Source organism: Galeopterus variegatus, unplaced genomic scaffold (genome assembly GCF_000696425.1).
Source record: "Galeopterus variegatus unplaced genomic scaffold, G_variegatus-3.0.2 Scaffold5872, whole genome shotgun sequence".
In the NCBI taxonomy this organism is placed as follows: domain Eukaryota; kingdom Metazoa; phylum Chordata; class Mammalia; order Dermoptera; family Cynocephalidae; genus Galeopterus; species Galeopterus variegatus.
Genome location: NW_007731983.1, coordinates 10,532 through 27,981, shown reverse-complemented (window position 1 = coordinate 27,981; position 17,450 = coordinate 10,532). Strand labels below are relative to the sequence as shown.

General features: G+C 35.7%; 1 protein-coding gene across 1 annotated transcript in view; it reads right to left on the bottom strand.

Annotated features, from left to right (window-relative positions):
• The window catches only part of LOC103605537 (potassium/sodium hyperpolarization-activated cyclic nucleotide-gated channel 1-like), a 46,311-nt gene extending 28,989 nt beyond the window's left edge, over positions 1-17,322 (bottom strand). Inside the window, exon 1 of the mRNA XM_008590147.1 lies at positions 17,171-17,322. Coding sequence (XP_008588369.1) covers positions 17,171-17,316 — 146 coding nt within the window. The 5' untranslated portion in view covers positions 17,317-17,322. The remainder of the gene's footprint in view (positions 1-17,170) is intronic.
• Positions 17,323-17,450: the final 128 nt, after the last annotated feature.

Genomic DNA, 17,450 nt, shown 5'->3' with positions numbered 1-17,450 from the left:
ACCCCTTGAAATGCTATAACTTTGTTTCATTCTTTTTTTTTCTAAAGCACATGAGTCCCTGAAGACACACTAAACATTCAGTAAATATCTATCGAATGAGTGAATTCATGTCTATAATCCCATGTCCTTTAGATAAGCCATTATTATTTCTTTATTTGTACTTGTATATTAACAGGATAGCAAAAAAGGTAAAAAGGGAATTTAATATTTATTAAATATTGGCTACATGTTAGGTACCTTTTGGATATTACTTTATTATCACAACATCCTTATGATAGATATTATTTTCTCAAATTTTATCATTTAGATTCAAATAGGTTGAACATCTCCTATTTCAAAATACCAAATGAATGGGGGAAAACAGAATTTATTAGGCTTCTTTTACACTACATAATACTTCCTTTCTATATGAACTATATTAACCAAATAATGAAATTATTTGCATATGAAAATATTGGTAGCCACAAAAGTTTCAACCTTTAGGAAAAAGGGGAAAAGCCACTCAAATCAAGTTAAAATTATGAATGGGGGGAAAACAGAATTTATTAGGCTTCTTTTATTACACTACATAATACTTCCTTTCTATATGAACTATATTATCCAAATAATGAAAAGATTTGCATATGAAAATATTGGTAGCCACAAAAGTTTCAACCTTTAGGAAAAAGGGGAAAAGCCATTCAAGTCAAGTTAAAAGAGTTAAGACTCTGACTTTTCTAAAACTATGTTTAGGTCATTTTCCCAACATAAAGTTGCATTAAGTTGCTTTGCTTTAGCATTACTAGGGTTTTGTTGCAAATACACATCAGATCTGTGAGTAAAACAGGGAGATAAACAGTAATATTGTACTGCTCTTTCATTATAGCCTTATCTTTCTTTTTCAAACTTAAGGCCTCTTCCTTTTTATCCCTTTCTTTATATTTATCGTGTAATAAACCAAACACAGAAAGCCACACAAAATACTGATTTATTATGTCAAACACCCTTGAAATCACCACCTAGAACAGAGTTATGTCACCCACCCCTCAAAAATCCAACCATGCACACAGTCCTGATCACAGCCCCCTTTCACTCTCCAAAATAACAGCTTTGATGGCTTTTATAATAGTGGTTGTTTCCTTGAATTTTTCTATAGTTTCATCATGATTGTACATAGACTGTAGTTTGGTGTGTCCTCACCTACATTTTAAAATTTGTTTTAAGTATCTCTTCATCTACAAGTTCCCCTCCATCTCATTGTTTTCCTTACTATTTATCTATTGAAGACCCTGGGTGGTAGGCCTGTCAGTTCTCCCAGACTGAATTTTGCAGATTACATGCCCAAGGTACAGTTCAGCGTGTTCCTCCATCCTCTGTATTTTTTGCACATTGGCACCTGGACCTAAAGGCCTGATTAGACTCGGATTCTATCCTTTTGGTAATATTGTAGGTGCTGGTGTGTTCTTTTCATCAAGAAGATTTAACTTTTGGTTTTGCTCTTGTTTGTTATTAGTGGCCATTGATGGTCAATGTTTAGATGTATTAATTAAATAGGGGTGGTAGAATCGTAATTTTCTAATTATAGTATTACCTTTTCTCATCTTAGCTGAAATAATTTTATAAAGACACCATTTTCCTATTCTACTATTTGTTTACACATTGGTTCAGATTATGCAGGAAAGGTTAGATAAATGTTCATTTTTTCCCTTTTTTAACCAAGTTTCAAGGTAATAAATCAGGTGCCTATGAGCTTTAGTAGGTAATCATCTTTTACATCATCATGAACTCAAATTTAAACATCTAATGGGTTTGAATTTACTGAAATTCTTATCCTTTCCTCCTCAAGCAGTCCATGATTCCTTCTGCTACTACGCTGGTAGTCTTTGGTCTTTGTTACTATCTGGTACGCCAAGTTGCTCCAGGCTTTGAATACACATTTCCTGCTCTCAACCTGGGATCAGCCATCTCTCCTCTTCAAATCAACACAGACCTCTTGTGCAAATCCCATCCCAGTTTCAGCTGCTGTTCTAGCAAACACCCCTCGGCTATATGGGAAGCCCACCTGTTCTCAGGTCTGTCAGAGGCCCTTGCTCACTCTTGCTTCCCTCCTACTATAAAGAGATTCAAAAACAACAGGTCTTGCAATTGTTGAAGGTTTTTCCCAACTCGTCATTTAGGTTCATAAGGATAGTTTTGCTGTAAAAGTTGTCCATGTTTTCCTGTTTGTTTGTTTGGGTTTTTGGGTTTGCTACTTGCTCTGTTTTTTTAAGTACAAAACCTAAACTGCCAATACCACCACTGTCTTTTCAGGCTCACATTCCATTTGTTTTTGAAAATTATGTCAACTTCAATTTTCCTGTATCAAGGTCTGTGGATATCTCTTCTATTTACTTTACACAGGGACCAATTTAATAGTGCTCATCAGGAAATTTTTGGCTGGAATGTTTTCCTTTGAGTTTGGTTAACACAATAAAAAACCTGCTTGCTATGAAGTTAAAATTGAAAATTAATCCTCTTTCAAAATATTAACTCTATTTTATTAATTAAAACTAGAGGAGCACAGTGCTAATATTCCATCCCTGTACAATCGAGCCTTTAAATATCCTTCATTATATCAAATAACACAATTTGGCTAAGCCAAAAAAAAAAAAAAAAAAGATACCAGAAAGTAATGTCACCCTTTCTAAATGTCTTTACTCAAAGGGATATATTCTTAACTTTATATTGATGAAGATAGCATTGAATGGCAATGACATTTAAATAGTTTTCACAGGGCTGTGAAAGAAAAGCCATCCCAAGCGTGGAGGATTGAATGTTTATGTCTCTCCAAATTTATATGTTGAAATTTTAACTCCCATGATGATGGTGTTAATGGCAGTGTTGAGAGGTGGAGTCTTTGGGAGGTGATTAGGACATAAGGGTAGAACCCTCTTGAATGGGTTTGGTGCCCTTATAAAAGAGGCCCCAAGACATCCTTAGGTCCTTCCACCTTGTGATGTTATAGTGAAAAGACAGCGTCTATTAAGAAGCAGGCTCTCATCAGACACCACATCTGTGGGGACCTTGATCTTAGAATTCTCAATCTCCAGAACTTTGAGAAATAAATTTCTATTGCTTATAAGCTACCCAGTCTATGTTATTTTGTTACAGCAGCCTGAATGAACTGAAACACCAAGATATTCTCAATAAATATACCCCAATTTATTTTAAAAGTACATAATAGTAAATAAAATTAATAAAAGTTTACATGAATGTATTTTAAATGACTTCAAATATTATTTCCAAATGCCTGTTTCTGTGAAGGGATAAAAAGCAAATTAGTCTATACACATTAAATAAAAATATTCAGTTTTTTGTAGGGGACATATGTAAAGAAATAATCTGCTTATTATAAATTGTGTATAAGGGGCCGGCCCGGTGGCGCACTGCTACAGTGCGCCACTTGGGAGCGCGGCGGCGCTCCCGCCGAGGGTTCGGATCCCACATACAGACCGGTTCCCGCTCACTGGCTGAGCAAGGTGTGGGAGCAACAGCAAGGGTTGAGATCCCGTTGCCGGTCCCGGTCCCGTACGGGCGCGACACTGAGGGTTGCGATCCGTTGCGGGACACAAAAAAAGACAAAAAATAAATAAATAAATAAATAAATAAATAAAAATAAATTGTGTATAAAACCAAGATTGAGCAAATGTTACTAAAAGCCTTTCATTTATTCAAATTCATTAAATGCCTACTTCGTGCTATCCACATTTCTAACCCTGGGAGTGTATTAGTTAACCATTATTCTTTCAGAAGGAGAGAAAAAATCTAGGGTAATTAGAAGGGGGAGGGGGAGGGAATGGGGGAAGGGGGAGATTGGACAAGGGGCATAAAGATTAAGTATGATTTGTAACAACATATATGCTAGTAATATTGATTTGATCAACATATCTCAATGTTCAACCCCAAAAATATGTATAATCAATTTTGATACAATAAATAAAAAGAATTTTTTAATAAAATTTAAAAATAACCCCCCCAAAAAAAACCCTTATCTTAGTGAGGCTTAAATTCCAAATGAGTAGCAATAATAATCAAAGTAAATAAATAAAGCATTTAATATGATAAACTGATAAGTTTTATGAAGAAAAAACAAGACAGAAATATGGGGGACAACTGATAAGTTGGGGTTTGGGACAGGTTTGAAATTTTACTGAGGTTATAATTGTTTATGACTTTTTACTATTATTGGAAATATAGGACTCATCCTTGTTCAAAAATTTTCAAGAATTTTATTAGATAGGGTTAAATTGACCTTTAGAAAGGCTGCAACAATTTACTCAAGTCTTTGGAGTCATATGGTGAAAAGCTCTCCCCCCATAGCAATATTATTAAATAATTCACTAATATTTTCCTAGGAATTCTGATTTCAGTTATTTTTACCATCTATAAATGTAAACCTAACTTTGGATGTAACTTTGCTGTAAACTGATAATAATGAATTTTATTCAATCATTTTAGTTGACTAACAATATTTTTCAAATTTAAAATTAGGCTGTATGGTTTATATTTTTGGCTTTTGAAGTCAGTGGTATTTTTTTCTTTTATACATCCTTAATCATAGCTGTCTATATATATGAAAGTTATTAATAATTTTAATATATTTATATTATAACAAGCCATCCTACTAAAGTTTGCAGTTAACTCTTTCATTTATTAGTTGGTTCAATCAACTTTGCATCTACAAAAAAATAATTTAGCCTCCTCTCACCCCGAGTATATTTCTAGTTATAATTTTGTGCCAGATTGCACTGACTGACCCATCCAGAATAAATCTTCTCTATTCAATCCCTGCTGACCAGTTATCAAACTTCAAAATTAAATTACTTGGTTTCCAGTATTTTCTCCATCCCAGGGCAAGTCTTCTAGCTGCAGCTGTAATTCTAAAATGGCTTGTCCAAGCAAAATTCTGTCTCCTTGTATCTTCCATATACTGTTTTTAGTGTCATATTTCTGCGTAACAATATTATATAGTTTTTTAAGTCCTTAACTTGGGATCCAAAAATAAACGTGCTTGAAGGGAACCACAAACTTCTTGAAACCACAAAGAAAATGCTTTTTATAAATATATGCATTTTTCCACGGCAGAGGATCCACTGCTTTAAGTTGATTCTTGCAGTGTTCTATGAGCCTGGAAGCATAAGACTCACTAACACAAATGGATAACCATGGATATCAATATAATCAATAATTATAGCCAGTAGAATTCTGGGATTATTTATATTGTGCAATACACACACGACCATTCCTAGGTGCTTCCGGCCTATATTTCCCTTATTTCATATATTAAAAAAATACATCTAGTGTGGTTACCAGAGACTGGGTAGGAGAAAGGAAAACAGGAAGAGATTGGTCACCGGTACAAAATTACAGTCAGATAAGAGGAATAAGTTCTGGTGTTTATTGCACAGTGAGATGACTATGGTTAACAGTTAACTTTTGTGTATCACATTATGGCTAAAGGAGAGGCTTTTGAATGTTCTCACCACAAGAAATGATAAATGCATGAAGTTATGGTTATATTCACTACCCTGACTTTGTACAACATGTATATGTATCAAAACATCCCTTTGTACCCCATAAGCATGTACAATTATGTGTCAATTAAAATAAATAAATTTTAAAAAATTCATCTGAATCCCAGACAATACAGCTGTCTCCAATCTTCATCCTAATTCACTTACGCGGTTTTTCAAGATACATATCAAATTTACTGCTCAGAACAAAGACACTTTTTAAGATAATTATTTAAACAATGAATGACTCTTCTACAGAACAAATAAGGAACACTCATTCTCCCTATAAATACTAATCATATAACTTTCAATATTTATTTTTTCAGCCTCCATTCATGTGCTGCAAGCAAACAACCAATGTTGTACAATTTTTTTAAGGTAAATTCTCTTTTTAAAAAAATAACAAAACATTCTGCAAGGGTAATAAGTGACATCTGTTCTAGAAATCATGTAAGAAAAAATTTAAAATCATTCTGTCAAATTTGCAATATTTTTCAAATTCTTAAATTATATTTCTAAATAACTACTATTCATAGACAATTAATTAAGTGTGACAATAAAAAAATTAAAAATTAGTACATTATGACTCGTCTTATTTATCTCATATATATATCATTTAACTGATCTGAAATAAGATCCCAAATGGTTTATACCATTTTCTTATGAAAATGAAGATAACAGTAAGTAATAGCTCAATGCCATTAAAATTTCCTGTAAAAGCTATTTCCAAATGTTCAACACTGTAGCATTCTATACTGACTTAGAAGGCTAAACTATGATATCTGGAAAATTCCGCAGAAAGAGGGTGTATTAGAAGTTTTCCAATGCTAATTGCCTCATGAGTAGACCTATTTCACATATCACACATAAAATATGCCATTGCACATGAGGGCTTCTGCTGCCCAGACTTCCATGAAGTTAAAAAGAAAACAGCAGCACACCATTTACATAGCCCTCCCTTCATATTTCCATTGGCTTAAGGAATTCTGAAGATTGTCAGAGTATATGCCTAGAGAATATTTTCTTTTCTCAAATAATTCACATGCCTTAGTTCTGTTTAAATTTTACTTTCATAATAAAACTAACACTTAAATAGCATTAAGTGCACAGCATAATTTCTAAGCACTACACATATAAATGCTATAAATATATAGCATATATAGTATACATACTATATATAGCTATAAAATATATATCTTCCCAACAGCCCCATCAAATACATATATTACTCTCCTCATTTTATAATTGAAGAAACTAAGGCACAGTCACTAAGGTGGTAAAGCCGTAATTCTAACCAAACAGTTCTTAATAAAAGTATATGTTACCCCAAAATAATATATGCTCATAGTCTATTTTTTAAGTAAAATAGTATAAAAAAGACTATAAGAAGAACTATAAACCCTGCCCTATTCCTTTCAGTCTACACACCTCACCCCATATTCAACCACCATAATTGTTTATTTTAACATTTAATTCATATTTCAAAGAAAAATTCATTTATCAACTAATAATAAATAACTATCTGTTATCTTCCAGTTATGGAAGATGAATTAGCTTTCTTACACCACACAACCCACATTTACCTTTCTCTTTTCCAGCAGAATAACTGAACTATAATCTTTGCTTAAATCAGTCAATTCTGCTTATATTAGTATGACCAGATAAATATTATTCACTGTGAACCAAGCATTGTACTATGATTCCCCCCCCCTTTTTAAATAGACTTTTAGATCATTCTAGGGTTAATAAAGGTCTTTTGTTTATTTGCTTGTATTCAAGATACTTTATAAATATTTATACAAAAGTCATAGATATCTTGTTCCAAACAATCTGTGGAACACCTATTAACATTACTTTTCAAATGCTGATATCCATCCTTTTTTCATCTCCCCTTAAGTCCTTCCTCCAGAGCCCTGTGCATTCCTGCCCTAGTCCAGGCTGGTTTCCTTCAAGTCCAGTTAGTCAGGAGCACTCCTAAGACTTCCTTTCAAGGTTCCTCTGTATTAAAATCTCATTTCCTATCTTCTATGTCTTCACATTATTTGATGTAATTTCTTGTTTTGTTGGAGCACATCATCCAGTAACTTTCGAAGAAAGGGCACATGGGTGGTCAATATTACAGCTCTTGAATTCTGAATGTCTTTATTTAATCTTCATATTTATAGCAAGATGTAGAATTTTTTTTCAGAAATCGTTTTCTCTCAGAATTTTGTAGACTTTGTCATCTAACTTATAGTATTGGTCCCAGTTTTCTCTCAGAATTTTGTAGAATTTTTTTTCAGAAATCGTTTTCTCTCAGAATTTTGTAGACTTTGTCATCTAACTTATAGTATTGGTCCCAGTTCTTGATATTGATCCCACTTCTTTCTCTTTGGAAAGTCTTAGTACTCTTTTCTGATTTGGTGGTGTTCTGAAGCTTCTGTGTGATGATCCTTGCTGGAGTCTTTTTCTTTCGTGGTGCTGAGCACTCTGTGAGTCTTTCAGATTGGACATTTCAGTGGCTGCTATCTGGAAAAATGTGTTTAAACTGCCTGTACTAATTCTATATTCCCATTTTCATTCTTTATTTTTATTCTGAAACTCCTTTTGGTAGATTTTGACTTTACGAAGTAATCCTTTCTTTTGCTATATTTATCCTTATTTTCCTTATACTTTCTATTATCTTTTCTCTTTTTGCTCTAGTTTGAGAGTCTTCCTAGACTTTATCTGCTAACTCATTCCATCCAAGAGATCTTTCTTAATGTCTTTCTATTCTTTTCATAGCATCCTCTCCTGATTACATAGATAAAATATCTTTCTGAAGATATCATCATTTATGAGTATTTTTTTTTAGTAATGTTGTCATTTCTCCTTATCCCAAATTCCTCTCTGTCTTCTGGACTTCCTTTTGCTGTTCGATTTATTCTTTGTCTTTCATGATGGAGACTTTTCTCAAAAGCGTGGCAATCTTTTGATTTCAACTCATATTAAACAATCTGATACCAAAAATATAACTATAATCTCTATGTGCATATGTGGGACTTTTTGCAGAGTGATTAGGTAATAAATGAGATGTTTTACTTGAAGAATTTGAAATGTCTCCTATTGGAGGTATTTTTCTTCAGTTTCGTGCCTGGGGAGAATTGACCTGGCTCCAACCATTCTAATTTCAGCATTGAGAGTTCTATATGCACTAAGGAAACCCTTATTTAATCCTGTTTTCATCCTGGCTTTCCTGTAGTCATTTTTTTTTTCTTGTCTTTTTTCGTGACCGGCAACGGAGTGCAACCCTCAGTGTCGCGCCTGTACCAGACTGGGACTGGCAACGGGATCGCAACCCTCAGTGTTGCCCCCGCTCCTCGCTCAGCCAGTGAGCGGCCGGTCTGTATGTGGGATCCGAACCCTCGGCGGGAGCACCGCCGCACTTCCCAAGCGGCGCACTGTAGCAGTGCGCCACCGGGCCCACCCCTCCTGTAGTCATTTTTTAACTGGTGCTACCAACTCTTGAACTCTTCTCGGGTTAAGTGGGTGAAGAATTATGGAAGTAGAATAATTTCTCCATTAGTTTTCTATTTTCCAAAATGTTTTTGAAACTTCTTATTCTCTGCTGTTTCCTCTTTCTTCTACTTATCTATGTGTCTGTGCGGTTTTTTCGTATTATTTTGGAGTGGTTTCAAGGAAGTGGTTTGGAAGAAGTACAAATGATTAGGTTTCATCCATCCTGTTTCCCTGAAGGTTTGGAGAATCATTTATGCTGGCAGCCTTGTTTCTTATTAGGTATAAGAGTTGAAGTGACAGAATTAAGATTCAAAAGAACTGAATTCCCAGCCCAGTTCTTACTATCTATCTATGTCCCCATGTTCATGCCACTTAACCTCTCTGTAGTTTCATTTATTCATCTGTATACTGGGCAGGGAAAGGTAACAGTCAGTATATATATACTTGCAGGTAGCAGGACTGAGGATATTCCAGGTACTGTTGTGGGGAAAGAAAGAGCTTTCAGTGCCTTTATCTGGATTTATTAACTCTAAGATTAATAGCGTGTATGACCTGGCTAGAGACTAATTCTTTTTCCACTTATTAAATCAATATTTATTAAAAATCTGTTGTTTATCCAGCAATTTCACTCCTAAGAGAAATGAAAATATATCTCTCCACAAAAACTTATACAAGAATATTCATATCAGCAGTGTCATAATAGCAAAAAAGTAGAAATAACCAGGTGTCCATTAACTGATGAATAGGTAAATAAAAAGTGGTACATCCATACAATAAATATTGTTCAGCCAAAAAAAGGAGTAAAGTACTGATACATGCTACAACATTGGTGAACCTTTAAAAAATTATACTAAGTGAAAGAAGCCAATAATAAAAGAACATATACTGTATGATTCCACTGATGTGAAACGTCCAGAATTAAAAAAAAAAAAAAAAGAATAGAGAGAGACAGAAAGAAGCTTAATGGCTGCTTAGGGCTGGGAGGTTTGGAGAGTAGGGATGGGAGGACAGAGCCCGTACCCATTAGCACTGGCTTCTCTCTCTGCCAGTGCTAATGGGATGGGGTTTCTTCTTGGGATGATAACGTATTCTAATATTGATTGTTGTGATGGTCACACAATTCTGTGAACAAACTAAAAAACACTGAATTGTACACTTTAAATGTGTAAATTATATGGTACATGAATTATGTCTCAAAAAAGCTGCTAAAAGTAAAGCATCCAAGAAAGCTTGGCAGTAAGATAATGTCTATTATGTGTATCTTTACAGTACCAGGAATGTAAAACTAAATAAGATTGATGAGGGCAGAGCTTAAATTCTATGAAAATAATTATAAACTCAGATCAAACAAGAGGCCTAGATAAAAAATGAAATTATCACTAGATCATAGTTATGGCCTTGAGAGAAAATAAAATGAGCATGATCACAATGATTAAATTGAAATCTAGATAATGGGTACAAACTAGCTGTAAGGATTGATAGAAAGTGAAAAGAGAATTTCAGGCAGTGGGGTTAAATGTCACATCAAAATCTCTGTGGCAGGAGAGAATTTGGCTTGTTCTAAGAGTTGAAAATTTACCCAAGTGGCTGGAACACAGCACTGTAGTGAGGAGGGAGTGGCATATGATGAGGTTGAACAGATAGGTTGAAATTATGCAGGAACTTATAGCTAATGGAAAGTTTGTCAGATGTATTCTAAGAGTAATGGAAGTCTACTAAGGGTTTTAAGCAGAATAATAATATTAGATTTGCTTGTTAAGCTCACTCTGGCCACTTTCGATGAATACAATGGAGAACAATTTAGACTTTCTGTCCTAAAACAGCCCAGGCATATCCTAACAGGAATGTCAACCTTGAGAAATCTACATCACTCTTGCTATTTTATGAAGTATCTCAACTGGTGGCAGCATCAATTGGTAAAATCAACATGTACAGAATCTCTAAAATGTTCATAGCCAATAATTCCATTCACTGAACTTTTTCCCAGAATATAATAAAGAGTAATGCACAAAGATGTTTGTTGTAGCACAATTTATAATACTGAAATACTGGGAACATATCCAAAAGTCCAAAATTTGTAAATAATTATTAACTCTGTGAGTGTGTGGAATTAGCCTTGCTTTTGTAGAGTTACAGCTAATGTCTTGAAAATAAAATCAGGTCCATGTAAATAAGATGGTCAAATTGTAAATCCAGGTCATGCATAACTTTGCTCCTTTGATTTAACTTAGTCGTCAATGATTGGGTGAAATAGACAACTACTACGAGGAAATTAATTAATAAACTTGAAAGGATCATGAAATCAATTTTGTCAGTCAAAGTTGGGTGAAATGTATCAGATAAGTGATCAATTTAAAAATAATCACTATACATATATTTATGTGCACATAATTGTATATAGATGTCCCTTGAACAGTTCCTGTCACACCCTCACTGCACCACACACACACACACACACACACACACACACAGAATTAAAAGAGACATGAAGGTTTATTTTACAAAAACAGAAAATTCCAGGATGCACGAAAAATACCCTGATTTTTTTTCTAGAAAACTAATGGTAAGTTGTACATCAAGATACCTTCACAAAGAAAATTATTTTTAAAAGTACTTAGTCTAAAAGAGTTTTTTCCTAGTGTATGCAGATTTTTTCTTCATTACCACTACCTCTGCTTCTAAAAATATAGTCAGCCTAATTCTTCACTTAAAATTACAAGAAGAAAGTTTGTTGCAGACCCTGAAAATGTTCAGTACTCTTCATGCAGTGCTAATGATCTACTATAATTTGTACTGTACTTACAAGAAACTCTATTTGAAAGTCCTCATTCTAAGACCAATTTTTGTCTCCAAGTAATGAAGTGAATTATCCCTAAACACAAAAATTACACTCAGAATGGCAAGATGCTCATCTGAAAATCACATCACGCTCACTTTGGGACATGGGTTCATTGAGTGAAATAAAGCAGGATTACAAATACTATTCATATTGACTTCTGGTGGTGATACTGCTTTGGTTTGTGGTTTTAGATCAAGCAGACATAGTTAAATTCTATTTCTTTAAATGAGCTTATGATAAAAATAATAAGTAGTATATCTTTCCAATGCGTTCAAATTACTTTCTTTATTATTAGGCAGCCAAATTCAAAAATATAAGTCCACATGCTTATATATGATTGGTAAGGTGCATCTGTCCACTGATTCTCAATTTATAATAAGTCCCCCAAATTAGTTTTAATGATTTATAATAAGTCCCCAAAGTTAGTTTTAATGGGAAAGTTTCTCAGAAAAAAAGTGGAAACCACTTTGTAATATTTTAATACTATAATATCACCATAATACACATTAAATGCAATTAAATAGTGAAACACTTGCTAAAATTTAGTTTTACAACTTGCACGTATACTAAGAAAAAGTAACTGAATAAGTTAATATCTCCAAATCTTTCAAATAATTTCACTTTAATTGGGCTAAACTGTTGCTAGAACCACTAAGAAAAAATTAATTGAATTTATAAGATAAATAAAGGTTTAACTAACATATAAAAAAATAAATAAATAAATTCTTATGGTTAATTTTGGCTGTGTTGATATGGAAAGCAAATAAAAGAAGTATTTCTGGAAGAATACAGAGTGCATTCAGCAAAAGACAACATAACACTTGGCTAATTAGTCCTCAAACCCCAGAAGGTTGAATTGTTTTCTTGTGAGAAGCTCCTGGAAACAAATGGTCTCTCTATGAGGAGCTTTATAATACAGTGAAGCCTCTCTTCCCTAATGAACACGTCAGTGAACTCTGACGTCCATACAATTGTGGATGCAATCCAAGGCACAGATAGAAGACCAGAAATGGCACTAATGTGTCTTCGGAAGTGACTCCCTTCCACAGTCTCTAGAGTCCTTCAGTACTTATGACATAATAAGCTTTTCATACACTTACTCACACTAATGATGAAAAGCAGTGGAAAAAATAAGAAGTCTAGGTAAAAAATTTCCTCCCTTATCAGGGTCAAGGTGGTAGCTAGCAATATATGAGGGCACTTCAAAAAGTTTGTGAGGGCCGGCCCGGTGGCACACTGGAGAGTGCGCCACTTGGGAGCGCAGAGGCCCTCCCGCCGAGGGTTGGGATCCCATGTGGAGACCGGTTCCCGCTAACTGGCTGAGCGTGGTGCGGGCACAACACCGAGGGTTGCGATCCCATTACCGGTCAGTAAAAAAGACAAAAAGGAAAAAAAAAAAAGCTTGTGAAAAATAGAAGGATAACATGAATCTTTCCAAGGACTTTTTGAAAACCACTTGTATATGGAATAGGAAGATTATTTTAAAAAGAGGCCTCCCGTAAGCATGATCCAACAAAATAATGTCAGAATCTCTGAAATGGCCAAAAGCCTGGTGATTAATTATTTCAAAGTAAATTGCTTGCATAATAAAAGCCATCCACAAAAATATTTTAAATATTCTTTCAATCCTTTGAATGATTATATCACAACTACTAAACTGGCTGTGAGGATACAATGCTTGGTCAGTGTCACTTTTTTATTAAATGAATGAAAAGTAAAATTTTAGCTAATTAATCACCATTAGTAATCCCCCCAAATTCATATTTAACCTTCTCATTAAATGTGTGTGTTGTTCACATGAAATTCAGTAAGACTGAAACCATGCATTTACTGCACAAAGATCAGTATAATTGAGTTTGGTTATGAAATTCATTAAGACTGAAACCATGCCTTTACTACACAAAGATCAGTATACATTTTTTTTAAGTAACTATTCATATTTTCTATAGTTTCGGTGCTTACACACCATGGTATAAACAAAAACATGAGATATTTTTACTAAATTCTCTAGCTTTTTCCCAGTTATTTCTAACAGTATTAATGTTATGGGACTCTTCTTTACTCCCTGAAGGTTTCTAACATCACCCTCTCCAGAGAAAGAAGGGAAATACAGTGCCTCTGCCCTACCTCTGCCCTACTGGAGGTAGGAGAAAACTACCCGCCAGACACAGCAATAGCGCTTGAGCAGGTGAAAGAGGCACCAGCTAGCTCTCTGGAAGTCTCAGTGGGAGCACAGCCCTGACCCTTGAGACAAGTGGGAAGGAAGCAGCCTTAGAAATTATCCCAAGGAGGGAAACTAGAACAATAGCCACAGTGTTGAAGTCACAACATTCCTTGGAGTAAAGGGCTCATGCTACACTCAGCAGCATGGGGGTGACCAAAGAGCAGACTGAGTTGACTTCACTGACCATGCAAAGACTTATGAAAGTGTTAAGGAAAAAAATCCTCTGGGTATCTGTATTTCCAATATTTCACCCCCTGCCATGGAAATTTATTCTTAAATGTTACTCTCTCAGTCTATAAAAGATTAATGAACTTAAGTGTGGTATTGTAGGAATCATAGCAAAACACCTCCCTTAAGGTATCTTCTTCAGGAAAGAGCTTGAGGTGAACAGATCATTACCCCAAACATTTCTGGTATCTGTTGAAGATGACTCATGCATTGCTTTTCCTGTAGAAAAAATTTCCGCCAGAATTTTATCTGTTATATTTTTGCCTTTTTCATTACATTATCCTGACATGTTATAGATTTTGGAAAATTTCTGGTATCTGTTGAAGATGACTCACACATTGCTTTCCTGTAGAAAAAAGTTCTGCCACAATTTTGTCTGTCATATTTTTGCCTTTTTCATTACATTATCCTGACATGTTATAGATTTTGGAAAATCTTATATTGATATTGAGATCATATGAAACCATTAATGAAATAATAATAAGATGTAAATGTCTTATGAATGCAAATGAGTACATAATTACTTATTTACTTGTTTTAGAAAAACAGTGTAAATTGTAATTATGAGTTTTCCAATCTATTTTTCAGATATCTTCCAGCTAAAAAATCTAAATTTTAATAATTGTTGATGTCTGCCATTACTTTCTTTCAGTTATGGAAGGGAAAATCAAATATTCCATACTACTCCACCCTGGAGTTTGTTTAGTTTATTAGCTAACTTTTTCTTGGAAATGCATGATAAAATTGAATCATCACCTGATTTCAACTTCTTCCTTCATTCTGTAACAATATTTGTTTTTAAAAAAGATATTTTGTCTCACAAGACTTCCTTGGGAAAATGTGGACTCTTTTAATTTCATGGATTTCATTTATTCAAAAGATTTTGGCACACTATTGTAATTCCTGAACAGTGGCCCTGTGTTTTTATCCAGTAAGTGGGAAAAAAAAATAACTATTTGATATATGCTACCATTTTGAAAAGTGTAGTCCTTTTCACATTGCAAAGAAAATAAAAGTATCATACATAATAATTTAATTGAGTGTGAAATTAAATAAATTAATTTAGTATTTTACTTTTATGTTAATATTAAACCTCATATATTTCTGGAAATACCACGTTTATTTTGGTTATTATAACTAAAAGCTGTTTTCATGTAAAATTTTTTCATTTAAAATTGTAACATGAGTTGCAACATATTTTCATTGGGAATTGAGGAAGAGGTAGTATTCTACATTTGATATTCCAATCTTTAAAATTCTAAAGAACTTGACAACTTTATATACCTTAGAACAATGTCGTTTATAAGTTTGCTTCTCTAAAGTATCTTCCTAGTGGAGGAAAAATGTTTGATTATTTAGTAAGTCCTTTTAACATAAATATTCTTTCAATCAAACTCGTAATGACCTATGGTCTACAAATGTCATTAGGTTTTATAAATCCTCCTTTGGACGTTGCTAAATATTTTTGCAAATAAGTACCTTTGAATTATACACTTCCTAAAATTCATTCACTCTGCAAATAAATAACAGAGGCTACTGATTTCTGCGACCACAAATATCTCAGAAAAAGCAAAGACAGTCACTACAAGGCTTTGTGTGCCAGGAGTATGCATTTTCCACAGCTAATATCATTCAGAACTGCGGACAGCTCCCACTAAAGGCACGAAGTTGATCTCAATTTCTACGAGTTTCTAAATAGAACTCAAAGTAATACTGCTTTTTATTCCTATATCTGTTTGCTGCTTAATAGAATCCTATTAAAACTGCTTAGCATGCACACGTGCTCCTTCAGTTGATTCTTTTTTCTTTTCCAACGAGTTTCGTTAAATAAAATTAAATAAAATAACTACTACCCTGAGTTACTAGTTTTGGATTTTTAAATGGAAGGTCCAGCCTTGTTCAGGAGCTAATGCAACGTGGCTGCCGGGTGTGCGTATGCTAATAAGAGGATCTACTTCACGACCTTCATCTGACAATCTCTAAACATGCTTATAACTGAAGACTACTTGGGCGACAAATAAGATCAGGAAACGTATTAATTTTGATTCTACAAAGCGGAGTTCTTCTGACTGTTCTCCTGCCTTTCTTCCCGAGCTGGGAAACGGGAAAGAGATTTCTGAAATAGACTTGTAGTCAAGGTCAAGAAAGGGTGTCGCTCTATTTCAGGAAGGGGGCTCTGGAAACGCCCCCTGCCTCTGTTTCGGGAACTCGAGGCTTCCAGTCACGCTCCTGCCCTGCCTGGCAGCGCTGGCTCCACTGCACACTCAAGTCAGGGACCATCCAAGCGCACATTATCCTTCCCCAGCCTGCTAGCCACTATTCTGAAGAAATTCAGGGAGGACACCCAGTGCCTATAAACAGAAGAAAAACAGATTACTGGGGACAGCGGCTGGAACAGCTAAGACCTGCGAGTCACTGTCTCTCATTACTCCATCGTCTCCTGAACCCCAGAAGCGTCTTTTTTGCCTTTTGCGAGGGACCCACATCTTGAGAGAGCAGAGCAAGGACGGGTGTCTGTCTGCCCGCTTCCTTACACTCATCTCCGAAGTAAAAGTTTCCCTGGTACAACTTAGCCTCGTGTCATCCGGGGGTCACCGTGGCCTTCATCCTTCCCCGTTACGTCCCCAAAGTTCCCGAGGCAAAGGAGGCCAGCCTCCCCGGGGTTCCCGGGCAACAGGACCTCACTATTCGAGCCCCTCCTCGGTGGAAACTAGTTGGAGAAGAGTCGAGCCCGTGCAGCCCGAGCGGAAGCCTCCGGCAGCGCCACCCCGCCGCCCGCCCGGGTCCCCGGGGCGCCCCCTTCCCAAGAGCTGAGAAGCATGTTGGAGGGCGCGCCTGGAAAGGAGGGGGGGCGGCGGCAGGGAGTCTCACCTGAAATCGCTGTAAGGGTGGATAATCCAGAAGCCTGCAGTTTTAACCCTTTCCTGCTCCTTCTCCACCGCCTTCTGGCTCCCAAACATGCGGAGGGAGAATTTGTTGACCCCGGGCTGCAGCATGGAGGTGAACTGCCTCTGCATGAAGCCGTACTGCCGCCGGGGCCCCTCGGCGTCCTCGAAGCCCCCCGCCGGCTCCTCGCCGCCGCCGCCGCCGCCGTCCACCTTGAAGCACACGGAGTTGCCCTGCTCCTTCGCGCCGGCCGCGCCGCCCCCCG